Source organism: Oratosquilla oratoria, chromosome 25 (assembly GCF_046742065.1).
Source record: "Oratosquilla oratoria isolate Oo_2021 chromosome 25, ASM4674206v1, whole genome shotgun sequence".
NCBI lineage: Eukaryota > Metazoa > Arthropoda > Malacostraca > Stomatopoda > Squillidae > Oratosquilla > Oratosquilla oratoria.
The window spans coordinates 27,240,391-27,261,125 of record NC_134801.1 but is presented as its reverse complement, the minus strand read 5'-3'; the positions used below and the strand labels follow the sequence as shown (position 1 = coordinate 27,261,125).

The window sequence follows — 20,735 nt, the reverse complement described above, 5'->3', positions numbered from 1 at the left end:
GGACACACACACACACACACACATCAAGGAAACACCTATGTACTTATGGAGAAGTTCTGGTTTTCAAGTGACCACTATGTTGTAAAAGTATCCAGTTTGATAAAGTGTATTAATGTATAAAATGGAGGAAGGAAAAGGAGAAAAAAGGAGAAATGAAGCAACAAAGGATTGGACATGAGCAGAGTCGAATCACCACTAGGAGGGATACCAAAGAGGACTTGTTTAAATGACACCCCAAAATCAACACAAAGTTGGAAAAACAATGTTTTTTCAGGGTTTCAAAGAGAAAGAGGAATATTAGGTAAAGGTTTAGATGTAGAAAGAAAAACTAGGTATAGCAGTATACTAAGAAATTGATACATTAACGACTTGGTGGAGGAACTAATAGATTTAAGAATAGATTATTGAGCAGTGCACAGAGAAATGACCAATCTACAAAAAGCTAATGAAGAAATGAACAGAGAGCTTAATGACCTAAAAAATGAACTATGATCAGAAGTGATAACAAAAGAAAGAAAAATGAAGACAGAAACAAAAATGAGGAACTGAAAAAAAGAGCTCAAAGACCAAATACAAGCAGTGACTGAAAAAGTGGGAGAATAAATTAAGGAGACATTTCCTAGAAACAAAAAATCAATGGAAACAAGAACAAGAAATTCAGAAAATAACATTTAAAGAAATAGTACAACAGCAGATAGAGGAAAATGCAAAAGAAACTGTAATTAAAGTAATTAGAGAAAAGGAAAACTGGGTAAGAGACAGTGGATAAAAAAAAAGTTCATTGTAGTTTATGGTATTAAAAAGAAAAACAATGTATACAAATACCAAAGAGAAAAAGAAGAGAAATTGCAAAGGAAATTTGAAAAGTGGTTCAAGAAGAGGGACAAGAATTGAGCAAAGATATCTAGGAGGTGCATAGAATGGTACAATACTCTAGAGAAAAACACTATAGGCCACTAGAAATCAAACTAAGGACTCAAATGATAGCTGAAGAGGTAATATCAAAAGCAGCAAAGATAGCAAATAGTTAAGGTTATAAAAATGTATGGATAAAAAAGGAAATGAGTGATGAAATAGAGAAAGAAAAGGCACTTAGAAAGGAAGCAATTGAAAAAACGAGAAGAATGGAGACTGAAAAGAAAGTTTTTTTTGGAGAGTATTGGACCTGAGGCTGAGAAAATGGTACATAAAAAAAGGAAACAACCAAAAGAGGGAAGAAAAAAATAAAAAATAACACATACAAACATAGACGGTCTGATTTCTGGACTAAATGAATTAAGCAACTACCTGTTAATAGAGAGATCAGACATAATGGGAATTGTGGAGACAAAATCAAAATGTTCATTACCATCAAATACTGTGGGACAAAGTCTTTACAACCATTGGGCAAAAAATAGAACAGAAAAACAGGGTGGAGGAGTCATGTTTTTGATGTGACAAAAGTAACAAAGAAAAATAATGTGGAATTGATTATGATTAAAGTTGAAAACAGAAATATGAAAAGTAGAAAATTTATAGTAGTATATGTGCCCCCCGAAAACATAGGCTTGGACTGATAGTGATCATTCCAAAATACTGGAAGACACAAAGAATGCATTAATTGAGTTATTGAAAGGAGGAAACATAGTAATTATGGGTGACTCTAACTTAGAGGAAATATGGTGGGAAGAAATGACAGTAAAAGGTGGAGAGGGACTTAGGGGAAATATTCTACTGGATATGACCATTGAATACACATTGACTCAATGGGTGAAGGAAAATACCAGATATAGAAACAGTGAAGAAACATCGAGACTAGACTTAATATTCACATCAGAGCCTGAAATCATGGACAAAATGGAATACAAGACATCAGTTGGAAGAGTGACCACATACTATTAGAGTTTGAACTAAAAGAACAAAATTATGTGAGAAGAAATGAGAAACAAAGAAAAGGTAGATTAATGTACACCAAAATGGACTTTGAAAAAATGAGGAAAAAATGCTAACTGGGGAAAAAAAATTAAAGAAACAAAGATGGAAGAGAAGTGGAACATATTAAAAGAAAAATACAAGGAGGGAACAGACAAATACGTACCAAAGGGGAAAAAAAGAGTATACATAAAGTGTGGGTATGACAAAAAGTGTAGTGAAGCTAAAGATAGAAGAGACAAAGCCTGGAAAAGATAGAAAAAAAAAAAGACCAAATGGCAAACATGCATCAAACTAAGAAATGAATTTGTAAAAATATGCAGGGAAGAAAAAATAAACTATGAAAAAGACATAGAAAAATGCAAGGACCAACCTAAATGACAAACTAAAAGAAACACGAAATAGTGAAACTGTGAAGGAAATTAAGAAATATATAGGTGATGTAGAAATGACTGAAATTATGATCAAACATTTTAAATCTGTATTCACAATTGAAAGTCACAAAATTAGGAGGAAGAACAGAGAGAAAGATCCCCCACAATGAAAGAAATAATGGTGAAACAGAAAGAAATAAGGGACCAAATAAAAAACCTTGATGTCAGAAAGTCACACAGGCTGGATGGAATTGCAAATTGGATATTGAAATAATGTATAGATGAACTAATGGACAAAATACATAAAATAATTTATTTCTCACTCAAAAAAGGAAAAGTACCACAAGATTGGGAAAATGCCAATTTTGTATCAATATACAAAGGAGGGGGGCAAAGAAAATCCAACCAACTATAGACTGGTCTCCCTTACAAGTACAATAGCAAAAATATGCAAAAAAGTTATCAAAAGTAAAGGGATTAAACATTTGGAGAACGAAATACTAAATCCAAAACAATTTGGATTTAGACATGGAAGATCATGTGCCACAAACTTAATATGCTTTTACTCGAGGCCAATAGAAATAATTCAAGAAAGGGATGAGTGGGCAGATTGTGCCTTCTTAGATTTACAAAAGGCATTTGACAAAGTACCACACAAAAAGCTAATAAGAAAAATTGAAACAATAGGTGGAATACAAGGAAAGTTATTGGAATGGATAAAAGATTTCTTGAATGAGAGAAAAATGAGGGTGTTACCCAGAGACATCTCAAATTGGGAAGAAATAATAAGTGGAGTCCCACAAGGCTCTGTATTGGCTTCGATAATGTTTGCCATATATAAAAATGGCATGGATGAAGGTGTGGAATGCTATATGAACTTCTTTTCAGATGATACAAAACTAAAGAGAGTAAGTACAGAGGAAGATTGCAAATCACTACAAGAAGACCTGGACAAAATCTGGAAGTGGAGTCAGAAGTGTGAAGTGAATTTCAATATCAAGAAATGGGTCAGAAGCAGTGTAACAAGACACAGCACATCTACAGCAAAGCCGCTTCATTTAATCGGTGACCCCCCCTCTCCATTCCCTTATGCAGAAAAAGATGGGGAGAAATCCATTTGGATTGTGTCAAAATATTCACATATACACCATCACCCCCATCCCTCACCCACTCCTTTCCATGCATCACAGCATCATACATGCACAACCATTCTCCACGCACACCTATCTTCTCCCTTCCTCAACAGACATCCCTTCTTTCCCAATGCCTCTTTTACCCCATCCATTCATCTCATCCTTGGTTACCCCTTCATGTTCATTCCCTCTACCTCTGCCTTCCACACCTCTTTTACTAATCTTTCATTACTCATTCTTTCCATGTGTCCAAACCATCCCAATACTCTTCCATCAAACCATCCCATTACCCTATCTCCCAACTCCCTTTCCACCTCTGCTCTCCTCACCTCCTCATTTCTCACTCTATCCAGCTTAGTAACCCCTACCATACTTCTTAGGCATTTTATCTTAAACATGTTTAACCTTTTCACTCCGGGGCACATCGCACGTCAGGCAGCATTAGCTGCCCGACGTGCGATGTTGCGTCATAATAATCACATTATAAAAAATAAAGTCAGTGCTCAATTGTTCGTTCTCTTTCACCCGTGAATTTTGATAACCATAGAAAATATGATGAAGCCAGTTTAGAGAGAGTGGAGGTTACGTAGGTACGACTACGATGAATATAATCAAGACACTGATGTCGGCATCATCGCGTACCCACTTACTCCTCATGACGCCTACGTAGGCGTCACCGTATGGAAGTGGTTAAACTCTTCCTCTCTTTGTCTATGTTTCATGTTTCTGCCCTATACAGTGCTGGTGTCATAATCACCCCTTCATACAATCTCCTTATAGCATCCACTCCCAAATGTCTATTTCTCATTACATTTTTCAATCCCTCAAGGCATTTACTTGCTCCTCTCAATCTACTTTCTACCTCCACCTCCACTCCTCCCCTTCCCACCACATTTGCACCCAAATATTTAAAGCTATCCACTTCCTCCAGTCTTTCTCCCTTAATACTCACTTCCCATGTCCTGCCATCCTCTCCCCTTGTACATCTTATCACCTTAGTTTTACCCACATTTATCTTCAACTTCCTTCTTTCACACACCTTCCCAACCTCCATCACTAACTTCCTCAATCCCTCCTCAGATCCTGCCACAAGTGCAGTGTCATCAACAAATAACTGGCTTATCTCCCATTTTTCTCCATTTTCTTTAACCATCTCCAATCTCCAGCCCATTACACTTGCTCTTGTTCAACCCCATCCATGTATAAATGAAGCAGCCAAGGCAACATAGCACAACCCTGAAGTCCCACCTTTACCTCAAACCACACTCACTCTTTCCATTTCTAATTCTAACACAGGCTCTACTCCCATAAAAACTTTTGAATGCTTTTAACAGCTTTCCTCCTATACCATATATCTGTAATACCTCCTATAATCCCTTCCTGTCTACCCTGTCATAAGTCTTTTCCAAATCCATAAAGGCCCAAAATCATACTTACCTTTTCCTAAAGCTTTCTTACATATCTGCCATACCACAAAAAGCAAAACCACTCAACCCCTACCTGTCCTAAACCCATGCTGTTTTTCACCAATTACTCTCTTCCTCTCCTAATCCTCTTAATCAAGACCTTCCCATAAGCCTTCCAAACTACACTCAACAAACTGACCCCTCTGAAGCCACTACACTCACACTTGTCCCCTTTTCCTTTGTAAAGTGGAACCATACAGACACTCCTCCAGTTCTCCACCACTCTACCCACTTTTAAACAAGTGTTGAACAACCTCACCAGCCAGTCCACTATGACTGTACCTCCCTTTTTAACCACTTCACTCCGGGCCAAAATCTCGCGGGCAGCATTAGCTGCCAGATGTACGATGTTGCATCATAATACTCGCACCATAAAAAATAGTCACAGCTTATATCTATTGTTCTCTCTTTCACCCGTGAATTTTGATAACCATAGAAAATGTGATGAAGCCAGTTTAGAGGTTATGTCAGTTACGCAGGGACAACTACAATAAATATAATCAAGACGCCGATATGGCAGCCTCGCGTATCCACTTGCTCTCCTCATGCCGGCTACGTAGGCGGCACCGTATGGAAGAGGTTAAGACACTCTGCATGACACCCATCTAATCCAGGTGCCTTACCTGCTCTCATCATTTTAATAACTGCTTTCACCTCATCTTTCCGTATTTCTCCATTTTCCTTATTCATCACTGTCATTTTCTTAGTGCTTCCCACTGCAACTACCTTTCCCTCCCTACCCTTCACATTTAGCAACCCCCTAAAATACTCTGCCCATCTTCCTTTTACTGCCATCTTTACCATTATCTCTCCATTTGCACCTTTTACCTTTTCTTCTCTATTTGATTTACCTCCCTTTCCCCTCTTAATTTCCTTCCAAAACATCTTTTTATTACTTTAAACATTTTCTGCCATACTCTTACCCCATTTCACATCTGATCTCTTCTTTGCCTCCTTTATCTTATGCTTTATTTCTATTTGTACCTCTCATATGATTCTCTCACCCTGTTATGTAACCAAACTGTGAATGCTCGTTTCTTCTCTTCTACAACCTTATTTGCTTCATTATCCCGCCACTCACTACCCTTCCTCCTATTTCCTCCCATTCTCCCTGTTCCACACACCATCTTTGCATACCTTGTGACTCTCACCTTGAAACATCCCCATTACTCCTCCACTCCTAGTTCTACTCTATCCTTCACTCACACTCTTCTCTCAATTCCTTGTACTCTTTTTCTTTCTCATTTAATTAGTGTTTTCTAAGCACCTTTGTACCTTCTGTTATCTATCCTCCACTCTCAATTTACCTTCCACCAAAAAGTGATCTGATATTCCTTCACTCTCTCCCCTTAGAACATTTACATTAAAAACTCTTCCCACTGTTCTCCTGGTCATCACTATGTAGTCCATTAAAGCCCTATCTACCACCCTTCCATCCACCACCCTCACCCATGTGTACTTATGCTTGACTTTCTTTCTAAACACTGTATTTGTTATCATCAACTCTCTAAACACATCACCATCATCTCCCCTCTGCAATTTTTTCCTGGAACTTTCCACTTCCTAACCACTTGGTTCATTTCCTACCCTAGCATTGAGATCACCCAGTACCACTACATTGACATTTCTCTCTAAACCCTGTATGCATTCATTTGAATCTATTCAAAAAACCTTTTCCTGTACACTCTTTTCACTACCAAGCCCATATTCACTTACAAAGACCTACATCTCCCTTCCCAGTTTCACCTTCATCCACAGTAACCTTAAAGAAATCTTCCACTCCACATGATTACCTATCTTTTTACTTACTACAATAGGCACCCCTTCTCTCCCTCATCCTCTCTTCACTCCTGACACCCAACAACCCACTCAAACTCATCCCTCCCTTTCAGCTTAGTTTCACTCAATGCCAACACATCCATCTTTCTTCTCACAAACATACTGCCCATCTCTTCCCTTATACTCACATCTATACCACATCCATGCACATTAAAAGTTCCAAACCTTAAGGTTCTGTCTGGAAAACTCCTCCCAGACCCTGATATGCCTTTGCTTTTTTTTTTAGGAATGGCCCCTTTAGGTCTACATAGGGTAGGATGCCTAGTCCTATCCCTATCTCGTTTATGTTGCTTTTTATGACTCAAGTGGGAACACTCAGTGACATTATTCTTTCTCCCTTAACACAGGGTTTGGTGAAAAAGGAAATAATATTCAGAGAAGTTGTACAGGACAGTATGAAGAGTGGGGGGGATGGAGGACAGCATAAGGGAGGAACAGTCATGGTACAATAAAGTAGTAGTATTTCTCTCTGAATATTTCCTCTGTCACCGACAAAATGATGTGTGGCTCTGGTTTGTAGGGTTGCTCCATATAGACCCTAAAGTATCAGTTGCATGTTACTGAGCTGCTTTTAACCCCACAATAACATGTAGCCAATACTCCAGCTGGGTATGACAGGAACACATTTATACATGAGAACCCTAAAGACCACATGCCTTTCACTGTATTTCACAAGTACCACCAACAGAATACAACAAAAAATACACCCACAGCATATTACTCAAACATCTCTCATAACCTATCATATCACACAAAAACACATACATACTCAGATTATCAAACAAGCCTTTCAGGAAATATCGCCAAACTCAATATTCCAACAATAACCTCCAGACATAAGCCACTCCCCCCCAAAAACAAACAAAAAACAAAAAAAAAAACAAAAAAACAATCCCACACCTGACAAGAACAACACTGGAACAACTGTGCTTAGGACGCTGTCTAGCATTAAGACAGTACCAAAACAGAATAGGTCTGGCCACAGATTCAAAATTGCCCCAGATGCAACCCCAGATGAAAGAGAAATAATAGAAAAATGCAAGGAACAACCTTAACTATTTTACATGTATGTAAATGGTAAACCAAAAAATAAACAAGAAGTAGAAAAGCTGTGCCAAGGAAATTATGAATATACGGAAGAACTAGAAATGGGAGAAATTTGAGCAATCAATTCAAATCAGTATTCACAGTTGAGAACTCCCCTAACTGTGAGGGAATAGAGAGAAATTCCCCCCAGTGAAGGAAATAACTGTAACACAGAAGAAAATCAGCGACCAAATAAAAAAACCCTTTAATTTCAGAAAATCACATGGTCTAGATGGAATTGCAAATTGGATACTGAAAGAATGCATAGACGAGTTAACAGATAAAATATACAATATAATTAAATACTCAAAGAAGGAAAGGTACCACAGGACTGGAAAAATGCAAATATTGTACCAATATATAAAGGAGGAAACAAAGATAATCCAAGCAACTACAGACCGATCTCTCTAACAAGCACAGTAGCAAAAACATGTGAAAAAGTTATCAAAAGTAGATGGGTTAAACATCTGAAAGAAAAAACTATACTGAATCCAAATCAATTTGGATTCAGACAAGGAAGTTCATGTACAACAAACCTGATCTGCTTCTATTCAAGACTAATGGAAATAATACAAGAGAAGTATAAATGAGCAGACTGTGCCTTTCTAGACCTACAAAAAGCATTTGATAAGGTACCACACAATAAACTAATAAGAAAAATAGAATCAATAGATGGCATCAGAGGAAAATTATTGGAATGGATGGAAGACTTCCTGACTGGGAGAAAAATGAGGGTAGTAATTAGAGACAAATACTTGAATTGGGAAGAAATGATAAGTGGTGTCCCGCAAGGTTCGATACTGGCTCCAATCATGTTTGCCATATATATAAATGACATAGATAAAGGAGTAGTGTTATATGAATTTCTTCGCAGATGACGCAAAAATATTAAAGAAAGTAAGAACAGAGGAGGATTGTGAATCATTACAGTTAGACCTGGACAAAATCTGAAAATGGACTCAGAAGTGGGTAGTGAACTTCAATATCAAGAAATGTAGTATAATGGAGTTTGGAGAAAGTAAAAACAGAGTATCAAGAAATTATAAAATTGGTGAAGAAGAAATTAAAAAAGTGAACTTGGAAAGAGACCTTGGAGTAATAATCAGCAAAGACATGACACAGGACAAACATATAAATAAAATAGTCTGAGAAACCTTCAATTTATTAAGGTCAGTGAAAGTGGCATTTGACTACTTGGATGAGGAAATTATTAAATGAATATTAGTTACACTAATAAGACCAAAACTGGAGTATGCAGCAACACTGGACACCCAGTACTAAAAAGAATATAAAGAAATTAGAAAGAATACAAAGAGCAATGACAAAGTTGGCACCAACTCTTTCCAAATTAACATACGAACAAAGATTATCCAAATTGGAATTACCAACTCTGGAACAAAGAAGAGAAAGAGGAGATCTGCTTACTATCTATTGAATCATGAAAGGAATGGAAATCCTAGATAGGAATGATTTACTAAAATGGGACACTGGAAAAACAAGAGGACACAAAAAGAAACTCAAAAAGGATAACTATAGAAGAGATCTGAAAAAAAAAGCTTCCCACACAGAGTACTGGATACCTGGAATAATTTAGATAAAGAAAATGGTGTGTGCAAACACTATTCAAGATTTTAATAAAAAAATTGATGTTGAAAGATACAAAGATGGGTCACCACGAGCATAGCACCCTTCCTGTATAATACAACTAGGTACAACTAGGCAAATACTACAATGTCCCACACTAACAATCCTCAGGCAACTGCATGTAATATCTTCCTTGAGTGACTTATGGTTCCACCTGGAGGCTGTTGCCAATTACATGAAGGCGACAGGTCTGCAAAAGAGATCAGGGGTCAGAGATTGATTGATTGACATACAAAATATCTTCTTTGCTCTTTAGACCAAATTATTGGTTGATGCCATGTAGCCTGGGGACATGGGTTTATTGCAAAAAAATATATAAATGCAACAAATTTATTGATTCCTAATGTGATAACAGAGGAACATTTTCTCTGTATTTATTGATGATTTTTTAATATAAGTTATCTGTTTTATGATTTCTGTTGATTTGTTTTTGTGTATATGTATTTACTTTCATTGTCATTATAGGTGAAGATGCTAAGAAGGTATACAACGAATCACAAGTAATGAGTGTGGCCATCTCTGGCCTTGAAAAGCCCAAGAGGAAAAGGGGACGTCCTCGAAAGAGTGAGGTAAGTTGTGTATAGCTGTGTTGTGGTTTGTTTGTTTCTTTAAACTTATCTGTTGAGTAAAAAATGCTGATATAATTGTATTAGTTGATGCATGGTTATTGTCTGTAAAGTGTATTAGTTTTAGAGGGATCAGTTTGTTGAGTGTAGCTGGGAAGGTTTATGGGAGGGTTTTGATTGAGAAGATTAGGAGAGGAACAGAGGGAGTAATTGGTGAGGAACAGTGTGGGATTAGGACAGGTAGGGGTTGTGTGGATTAGATTTTTGTGGTAGGGCAGATATGTGAGAAAGCTTTAGTAGAAGATCAGGATGTTTTTTGGGCTTTTATGGATTTGGAAAAGGCTGACAGGGTAGACAGAAAGGAACTGTGGGAGGTATTGTAAATATATGGGATAGGAAGAATGCTGTTAACCTCTTCAGTACGGGCCAAAATCTTGCGGGCAGCATTAGCTGCCAGACGTACGATGTGTCGTAATAATACTCGCATCATAAAATATAGTCACCGCTTATATCGATCGTTCTCTTTCACCCGTGAATTTTGATAACCATAGAAAATGTGATGAAGACAATTTAGAGAGTATGTCATTACGCAGGAGCAACTACAATAAATATAATCAAGACGCCGATATGGCAGCCTCGCGTATCCACTTGCTCCTCATCCCGCCTACCTATGCGGCACCGTATGGAAGGGGTTAAGAGCAGTCATGAGTTTTTATGAGAGTAGTAGAGCCTGTGTTAGAATTAGAAATAGAGTGAGTGGTTTGAGGTAAAGGTGGGACTTTGCCAGGGATATGTCATGTCACCATGGGTGTTCAATTTATACATGTGAGAAAATTATCAAGAATAGGTGGGTAAAACACCTGGAAGAAAAAAATATAATAAACTCGAGACAATTTGGATTCAGACAGGGAAGATCATGTGATACAAATTTAATCTGTTTCTTCTCATACATACATACGTATACCAAAGACTCTTTCCCCCTTACACGGGGGGTAGCCAAAAAGAAAAAGGCATAGAAACCACTCCCACCCATTCCATTTCCTATATATTCCACTCACCTCCACCCTCCTCCCTCCCTCTTATCTTGGCACCTCCTGGATGATGGGTCATCCCTGCATCCTGTCCACTGCCCTGGGTCAGAAGCAGTGTCGCAAGACACAGCACATCCACAGTAAGGCCGCTTCATAAATTTGGCGACCCCCCTCTCCGTCCCCCCATGCAGAAAAGGAGAAGACGGGGAGAAATCCCTTTGGGCTGCGTCAATTTTTTTCTCATACATACTTCCTCACCCCCCATCCCCCACCCACTCCCCCTCATGCATCACAGCATCATCCATACACAACCCTTCTCCATTCACCCATATCTTCTGTCCTGTTTCTACTCAAGATTAATAAATATAATGCAAGAAAGGGATGGATGGGCTGATTGTGCTTTCCTAGACTTCTATTTAAACTGACTTGGCTCTGTGCTCTGGCCAAGATGAAACCTCTGGAAGGAGAGAGGCTCTTCTCTCTAGGGCCATACTTTCATCATCGGATTTACATGATTGGCTAAGTTCTTTCTGTTTACTATAGACTGACTAATAGGAATTATGTCTCTTCATAAACACCCTTGCCTTCACAGAACAGAGCCCCATTCACTTGGTCAGCAGAGGTCATGTTATCCATTAAGAAAGCCTGACCTCAGCAATAATTTAATGGTGTTTTGGCTTGAGAAGGGGCCCCCGTGCATGATGCCAACTTGTGATGATAAAAACTAGTATCAACTAGTATCACTTTCTAGTATCAACTAGTGGTGATGTCATCATGAAACCAATCACCACATAGCCCCCCTTTGAAGAAGCACGTGTCCACACATGCCAAGACAAAGTCACAGCCTCAAATGTCCTCTCATACTCTACACAAAACAAGACTCGGGGAGTGAAAAAACTGTAGGGGCCTTGAACTCAGAGGATAGAAGTCCATGAAATGGAAATTCAACCAGCCATGGGAACGATGGGCTCAGAGTGTAAAAACCTCCGAAAGTGAAATGAAATATATATACAAGTATATATAAAATTCTTTTTTTAAAAAATGTAAATGCTGGTCCAATTCTTCTCTATAGTACAGAAGAGGTATCCCTGAGGCGACAGAGACAGGGCCTCATTCCAGGTGTAGTCCAAAGTATCCCTGAGGAGAAAGAGACAGGGCTTCATCTCAGGTGCAGTCCAACGGTAAATGTGTAGTGGAGCGGAAGGAGGTTTCCTCAAGGATAATGTGGATGAAGATGAAACTGGGAAAGGAGATGTGAAGTGAGAAGAGCGTAGAAGAAAGGGAGGCTTTTTGGATAGATTTGAATGAGTGCATAGAGGATTTAGGGTTAAATATCAATGTAATAGTACTGAGAGACCTTAATGCTAGGGTAGGAAATGATCCAATTGATGGAGTGGTTGGGAAATATGGAGTTCCAGGAAAGAATCATAGTGGAGAGTTGATGGTGGAAATGTGTCTAGAAAGAGAGTTGATGATAGCAAATACAGTGTTTCAGAAGAAAGTCAAGCATAAGTACACATGGGAGAGGGTGGTGGATGGAAGGGTGGTAGATAGAGCGTTAATGGACTATGTAGTGGTAAATAGGATTATGATAGGAAGAGTTAAGGATGTACATGTGCTAAGGGGAGAGGGCGGGGGAATATCAGATCATTTTTTGGTGGAAGGTAAATTGAGAGTGGAGGATAGATGGAGAAAGAGGAAAGGGACAAAAGGTAGGAAGGTGCTTTAAATGAAAAGGAAAAGGAGAAGGAGTACAAGAAGAAGCTGAGAGAGGAGTGGGAGGGAGTGAAGGATAGAGTAGAGGTAGGTGTGGAGGAGGAATGAGGATGGTTCAAGGAGGGAGTCACAAAATGTGCAAAGATGGTATGTGGAACAAGAAGGACTGGAGGATATAGAAGGAAGGGTAGTGAATGGTGGGATGAGGAAACAAAGAAGGTTGTAGAAGAGAACAAGCGAGCTTTCACAGATTGGTTACAAAATAGGATGAGGGAGTCATATGAGAGGTACAAAGAAAAGAAAAGATAAGTAAAGCAAAAGGTAAAGGAGGCAAAGAGGAGAGCAGATGTGAAATGGGGTAAGAGTATGACAGAAAATTTTGAAAGTAATATAAAGATGTTTTGGAAAGAAATTAAGAGAGGAAGAGGAGGCGAATCAAGTAGAGAAGAAAAGGTAAAAAGTGCAGATGGAGAGATGATAATGGAAGAGAAGGCAGTGAGAGGAAGGTGGGCAGAGTATTTTAGGGAGTTGCTAAATGTGAAGGAGGATAGGGAGGGAAAGGTAGTTGCAGTGGGAAATGCTAAGAAAATGAGTGATGAGTGAGGAAAATGGAGGAGAAATAAGGAAGGATGAAGTGAAGGCAGTTGTTAAGATGATGAAAGCAGGTAAGGCACCTGGTCTGGATGGATGCCATGCAGAATGTCTGAAGAAAGGAGGTACAGTTATGGTGGACTGGCTGGTGAGGTTATTTAATGTTTGTTTAAGAGAGGGTAGAGTGCCAGAAGACTGGAATGCAAGGGTAGTGGGTCAGGGGTTGGAGATTATTAAAGAAAATGGAGAAAAGTGGGAGGTGAGCCAGTTGTTGTTTGCTGACGACACTGCACTTGTAGCAGGATCAGAGGAGGGATTGAGGAAGTTAGTGACAGAGTTTGAGAAAGTGTGTGAAAGAAGGAAGCTGAAGATAAATGTGGGCAAAATTAAGGTCATGAGATGTACAAGGGGAGAGAGTGACAGTAGGCTGGAAGTGAGCATTAAGGGTGAGAAACTGGAGGAAGTGGATAGTTTCAGATACTTGGGTGCGAATGTGATAGGAAAGGGAGGAGTGGGGGTGGAGGTAGAATGTAGATTGAGAGAAGCGAGTAAATGCCTTGGTGGATTAAAAAGTGTAATGAGAAATAGACATCTGGGAATGGATGCTAAGAGGAGGTTATATGAAGGAGTGATTGTGCCAACAGCAATGTACGGGGCAGAAACATGGAACATGAGAGAGGAAGAGAGAAGGAGTTTGAATGTGTTTGAGATGAGGTGTCTGAGAAGTATGATAGGGGTTACTAGGCTAGATAGAGTGAGACATGAGGAAGTGAGGAGGAGAACAGGGGTGGAAAAGCTGGGAGATAGGGTTGATGAAAGAGTATTGGGATGGTTTGGACACATGGAAAGAATGAGTGAAGAAAGATTAGTAGAAGAAGTGTGGAAGGCAGAGGTGGAAGGAGTGAATATGAGTGGGTGTCCTAGGATGAGATGGATGGATGGGGTGAAAGGGGCATTACAAAAGAGAGGAATGTCTGTAGAGGAAGGACAGGAGAGGACAGAAGATAGGGGTGAATGGAGAAGGGTTGTGTATAGATGAGGCTGTGATGCATGAGGGGGAGTGGGTGGGGGATGGGGGGTGAGGAAGTATGTATGAGACAAATTTTGACGCAGCCCAAAGGGATTTTTCCCCGTCTTCTCCTTTCCTGCATGAGGGGACGGAGAGGGGGGGTCGCGGAATTTATGAAGCGGCCTTGCTGTGGATGTGCTGTGTCTTGCAACACTGCTTCTGACCCAGGGCAGCGGACAGGATGCAGGGATGACCCGTCATCCAGGAGGTGCCAAGATAGGAGGGTGGAGGAGAGTGGAATATATGGGAAATGAAATGGGTGGGAGTGATTTCTATGCCTTTTTCTTTTTGGCTACCCCTCGTGTATGGGGGAAAAAGCCTTTGGTTTATGTATGTATGTTCATAAACAATGTCTTCTTCTCCCAAGTGTCATGTTTAGCAATGTATTTGTGGTTAATGTATACAGGGTAATTTAATCCCACCGTGGAGCCACCAATGTCGTGCTCTCCTGATTATGTATATAAAATTAGAAAGTAGCTGGCAAAATGGTTGGATCAGGGAAGTACGAACAAGTGTAAGAATAGTTTTAGTATCACATTTTTATCTCTCAAAATGGTGGTGTTGAATGAGACTAAATCTCCTGTCTATGACTTTTATTTGTTGTTATTTAATTGCAATTTAACAAACCGGTGTGAATGAATGTACAGGGTGTGGGAGGCTAGACTTAAAAGAGACTAAAAGGTACAGGCCTTCTATAGGGGTGTCCTGGTTGTAGTTTTAACTTAGACTGCTAATTGTTGAGGGTACCTCAAGACTAACGACGCACAACTTGAGGCAAGACTAGTACTAGACTTTAAACTTAGACTTCTAACTTCTCGAGAACTTTGACAGTTTAACCCTTCTTCTTAAACTGACTTGGCTCTATGCTCTGGCCAAGATGAAACCTCTGGAAGGAGAGAGGCTCCTCCCTCTAGGGCCATACTTTCATCATTGGGTTTACATGATTGGCTAAGTTCTTTCTGTTTACTATAGACTGACCAGTAGGAATTATGTCTCTTCATAAACACCCTTGCCTTCAAAGAACAGAGCCCCATTCACTTGGTCAGCAGAGGTCATGTTATCCATTAAGAAAGCCTGAGCTCAGCAATAATTTAATGGTGTTTTGGCTTGAGAAGGGGCCCCACGCATGATGCCAGCTTTTAATCTTTTCTTTCTCCATCCTGTTTTCTGTTTCTTTTGTTTCACTTACTTTGATGTACCATTTTCTCAGCCTCATGCCTATGACCCTCCAATAGAAATCCTTGCTTTCAGTCTCCATTCTCTTTGCTTTTTTTTTATTCCTTAGCTTCACCTCTTAGTGTCTTTTCTCTATTTCCTCAACACTCATTTCTCTTTTTATCCATATATTGTTGTAATGTTCACTCCCTGCCAATTTGCTTGCTCTTCCTAATATGTCTTCTACTACCATTTTTGATCTTGGTTTTATCTTTAGAGGTCGATTTCTCTCTAGGATATTGTACCATTCTATACACTTCTATATCTTTCTCTACTTCCTGGTCACTGTCTTGTATTTCTTTTAGAATTGATATTGCTGTTTCTTTTTTGGCTTTTTCTCCCATGTACCTCACCAGACCATGTTTTTCCTTAATCCATATACCACAATACATTTTTTCCTATCCACTGTATCTGTGACCCAATTTGTTTTTCCTTTAATTACTTGAATGATTGTATCTTTTGCATTTTCCTGCAAATTTTCCCCACCTAAGTTTTCTTTAATTCTTTCAGACATTGTATTTTATTATTTACATGTATTTTTAAGTTCTCTTTATTTGTAGTATCATTGACTTTTATCTTTTCATTTTCACATTTAACCTCCATTAGGTCTTTTTTAATCCCTTTAGCTCATTATTTAGTTCAGAATTAATTTTCTTCAGTTCAGATATATGTATCTCATTGTTAGCTTGGAATAAGCCTTTCACTAACTCTACAACCTCCTTCCCTAGTTCTATAAATTCGTTCTCCCACAATTTTCTATTATTACTCATATCCCTTTCCATATCTAAGATTTGACTCGAATATCTTCTTTCATACCAAAACTAGAAAAAGTGTCTTTGTTATACAGTTGGAATATCCTTGGCATCTTGAAGCCTCTGTTTACATTTAATTTCGGCATAGTGCCACTCAAAGACTGTTTTTGAGTTGACATTCGGCTCGAAATCATAATTTTTATTTTCTTGCATTTACTCTCATTAAATCTATTTAACATTGCAGAGAAAATATTTTGGGTAACCACAAATACTCCCCCTTGCATTTGGTACAAACCAGGCCTCTTGTTTTCCTTCCACTATCAAGAATTTTTGTCTATTCGGCAGCCTTCTGAGCTCTAGTTGATAGGTGTTGACAGCTTGGAAGTTCGAATATGTATGTAACCTAATTTGTATTGGAATCTGTAAATCCATATTTTGTTACTATCTTTTCCTAGCAAGTGAAATGTGTGAAAGAAGAGCCTAAGGAGGAATTCACATTGTCTTCAATAGATTTAGCTCCAAGAAGGTCCAACCGTAAAGTCAGCATTCCATCAAGGTAAATTATATTCTATATTTTTTCCCTGTAGTATAGAATTAAAACCACCTTTATTTAGTGCTGGCCGAGTTAATCCTTATAGTTTTATAGACAGTTTTGTGATGATATCTGTACATTCTCATTTAAATATATCCAAAAAGCTACCTTTTCCTCCACTTTTCTTACTGCCAGGCCCATATGCATTCACAAAAACCCACATCTCCCATCCCAATTTCAGTTTTACTCACAACCTTGAAGACCCACTCCACCATACATTTTCCTATCTCATCACTTACCAAGAGAGCCACTTCTTCCCTCCCTCACCTCATCACTCCTGACACTCTCCCCACCACACTTCAAACTCAAAATCCCCCTCCCTTTTAACTTAATTTTCCACTCATTCCACTCCCACCCATTCCATGCTTATCCATCAACTTTTCATCCCTCTTAGCCTAATTCCTCATGGCTGACAGGTTATCTCTGTCTTCCACCCACTGCTCTGGGTCAGAAGCAATGGAACATGACACAATACATTCACAGCAAGACCGTTTCACTTAATTGGCTACCCCACCCTCTCCTTCCCCTCATGCAGAAAATAAAGAAAGGAGAAACCCCTTCGGGGTGCATTAAGATATGATTCAAACACAACCACTTCCTACTCCCCCTATCCCCACCCCCTCCCTTCCATTCATCACATTATCATCTTTACACAGCCATTCTCTACTCACTCCTATCTTTTACCATCTCCTTTCCTTGCTCAACAGATATTCCCCATTTGCTCAAGGCCCCTTTCACACCATTCATCCATCTCATCGTTGATCAGCTCTTGAAGTTCACTCTCTCCACCTCTGCCTTCCACACCTCTTTTACTTATCTTTCTTCACTCATTCTTTCCATGTGACCAAACCATCCCAGTACTCTTTCATCAGCCCTGCCAGGCATCTCCTTTTCCACCCCCACTAATCTCCTAGTTCCTCTATCCAGCCTTGTAACCCCTTAGTTTTACTTAATGCTAACATATTCATCTTCCTCCTCTCAAACTTACTACCAATCACTTCCCTTTTACTTTCATCTGTGCCACAACTATTTACATTTAATGGTCCAAATTGTAAGGTTCTGGTTGGAGTTCTTTCAGACCCTCTTATCACTGGACTTTTTGTAAGATGAACATACAGAGAGCAGGATCCCTAGTTCCATCACTTTGTTCCACTTTGTTGCCATTGATGAGTCATGGAAATCATGGTAACAGAATTCTTTTTCCCCCTGCTACAGGGGATAGAAGGAGATAGTCATAGAAGTGGTAATGGACAATTTCAGGGGACCAGAATAAAGGAGGGACAGTTGTAGTACAAAAGTATCATCATTCCTCTGTGAGTAGAGATTTTACTCTAACATAGACAAATGATGTGTGGGTCCAGTCCATAAGGGGACCCCAAAATTAGTCCCTAAAGATTGCATGCTACCATGCAGTTACTACTGTATGATATGCAGTCAACAAGGCTTTTGATAAGGTCAAATGCACTATCAAAAAAGTTGATTGGGACAGAGATTCATAACAACGAGAAGTGGTTAACCAACTTTACAGCAGGAAGACAATGCAGAGTAACAAAAACAACCAAATCTCAGGTACAAAAAGATTATACAGTGGGGTCTCTCAGGTTGCAATACATTGTTACTGTTCAGCCTCTTCATAAATGATCTTCCAACTCCAGATCCAGAATGTAATGCCAATATTTTGTCCAATGCAGATGACTTGACAGTAATAACCCAGTACAGTAAAAATATTAAATACATATACCAAAGTCTTTTTCCCCCTTACAAAGGTCTTACTTAGAAAATAAATAAAATTAAATAAATTAATAAGATAAAACCTGATGATAGCAAATACAGTGTTTTGGAAGAAAGTCAAGCATAAGTACACATGGGAGAGGGTGATAGATAGTGTTAATGGACTATGTAGTGGTAGATAGGAGTATAATCGGAAGAGTTAAGGATGTACTTGTTCTAAGGGGAGAGAGTGGGGGAATATCAGATAATTTTTTGGTGGAAGGTAAGTTCAGAGTGGAGGATAGATGGAGAAAGAGGAAAAGCACAAAAGGTAGGGAGGTGCTTAGAGTGAACTGCTTAAATGAGAAGGAAAAGGAGAAGGGGTACAAGAAGCTGAAGGAGAAGTGGGAGGAAGTGAAGGATAGAGTAGAACTAGGAGTGGAGGAGGAATGAGGATGGTTCAAGGAGGGAGTCATAAAGTGTGCAAAAAATGGTGTGTGGAACAAGAAGGACAGGAGGAAATAGAAAGAAGGGTAGTGAATGGTGGAATGAGGAAACAAAGAAGGTTGTAGAAGAGAAGAAGCGAGCTTTCAAACATTCATTACAAAATAGGATGAGGGAGTCATATGAGAGGTACAAAGAAAAGAGAAGAGAAGTAAAGCACAAGATAAAAGAAGCAAAGAGGAGAGCAGATGTGAAATGGGGTAAGAGTATGACAGAAATTTTGAAAGTAATAAAAAGATGTTTTGGAAGGAAATTAAGAGAGGAAGAGGAGGCAAATCAAGTACAGAAGAAAAGGTGAAAGGTGCAGATGGAGAGATGATAATGGAAGAGAAGGCAGTAAGAGGAAGATGGGCAGAATATTTTAGGGAGTTGCTAAATGTAAAAGAGAATAGGGAGGGAAAGATAATTGCAGTGGGAAGTGCTAAGAAAATGAGAATGATGAGTGAGGAAAATGGAGGAGAAATAAGGAAAGATGAAGTGAAGGCAGTTGTTAACCCCTTCCATACTGTGCCGCACACGTAGGCGTCATGAGGAGCAAGTGGATTCGCGACGCTGCCATATCGGCGTCTTGATTATATTTATTATAGTCGTCCCTGTGTTTTTACATTCTCCCAAATGCGCCCTGAATCCCATTCTCTGTGGTTTTCAAAATTCGCGGGTGAAAGAGATAACGATCGATATAAGCGGTGACTATATTTTATGATGTGAATATTATTACGTTACGTCATACGGCTGGCATTGGCTGCTGCCCGCGAGATTTAAGTCCCGTATTGAAGTGGTTAAGGTGATGAGAGCAGGTAAAGCACCTGGTCTGGATGGATGCCATGCAGAATGTCTAAAAAAAAATGAGGTACAGTGATGGTGGACTGGCTGGTGAGGTTATTTAATGTTTGAGAGAGGGTCGAGTGCCGGAGGACTGGAGGAGTTCCTGTATAGTTCCACATTACAAGGGAAAAGGGGACAAGTGTGAATGTAGTAGTTTCAGAGGGGTCAGTTTGTTAAGTGTAGTTAGGAAGGCTTATGGGAGGATCTGGATTTAGAAGATTAGGAGAGGAATAGAGGGAGTAATTGGTGAGGAACAGTGTGGATTTAGGACAGGTAGAGGTTGTGTAGATCAGATCTTTGTGGTAAGACAGGTATGTGAGAAAGCTATAGAAAAAGATAAGGATGTTTTTTGGGCTTTTATGGATCTGGAAATGGCTTATGACAGGGTAGACAGGAAGGCATTGTGGGAGGTTTTACAGATATGTGGGACAGGAGGAAAGCTTCTAGGAGCTGTCAAGAGTTTTTATGAGAGTAATAGAGCATGTGTCAGGATTAGAAATGGAGAGAGTAAGTGGTTCGAGGTAAAGGTGTGACTTTGTCAGGGATGTGTTATGTTGCCCTGGCTGTTCAACTTATACATGGTTGGGGTGGTGAGAGAGGTAGTGGGTCAGGGATTGGAGATGTTTAAAGAAAATTGAGAAAAGTGGGAGGTGAGCCAGCTGTTGTTTGTGGATGACACTGTGCTTGTAGCAGGATCAGAGGAGGGATTGA

The 20,735-nt window shown here is 39.4% G+C and overlaps 1 protein-coding gene across 2 annotated transcripts in view; it reads left to right on the top strand.

Moving 5' to 3' along the window:
- LOC143038755 (uncharacterized) overlaps window positions 1-20,735 on the top strand; it is a gene marked incomplete at its 3' end in the record, with an annotated part of 86,715 nt that overhangs the window by 45,567 nt on the left and 20,413 nt on the right. For both annotated transcript variants that reach the window (XM_076208285.1, XM_076208286.1), the window contains 2 exon segments: window positions 9,919-10,022; window positions 16,849-16,949. In XM_076208285.1, the coding sequence (XP_076064400.1) occupies window positions 9,919-10,022; window positions 16,849-16,949 (205 nt within the window).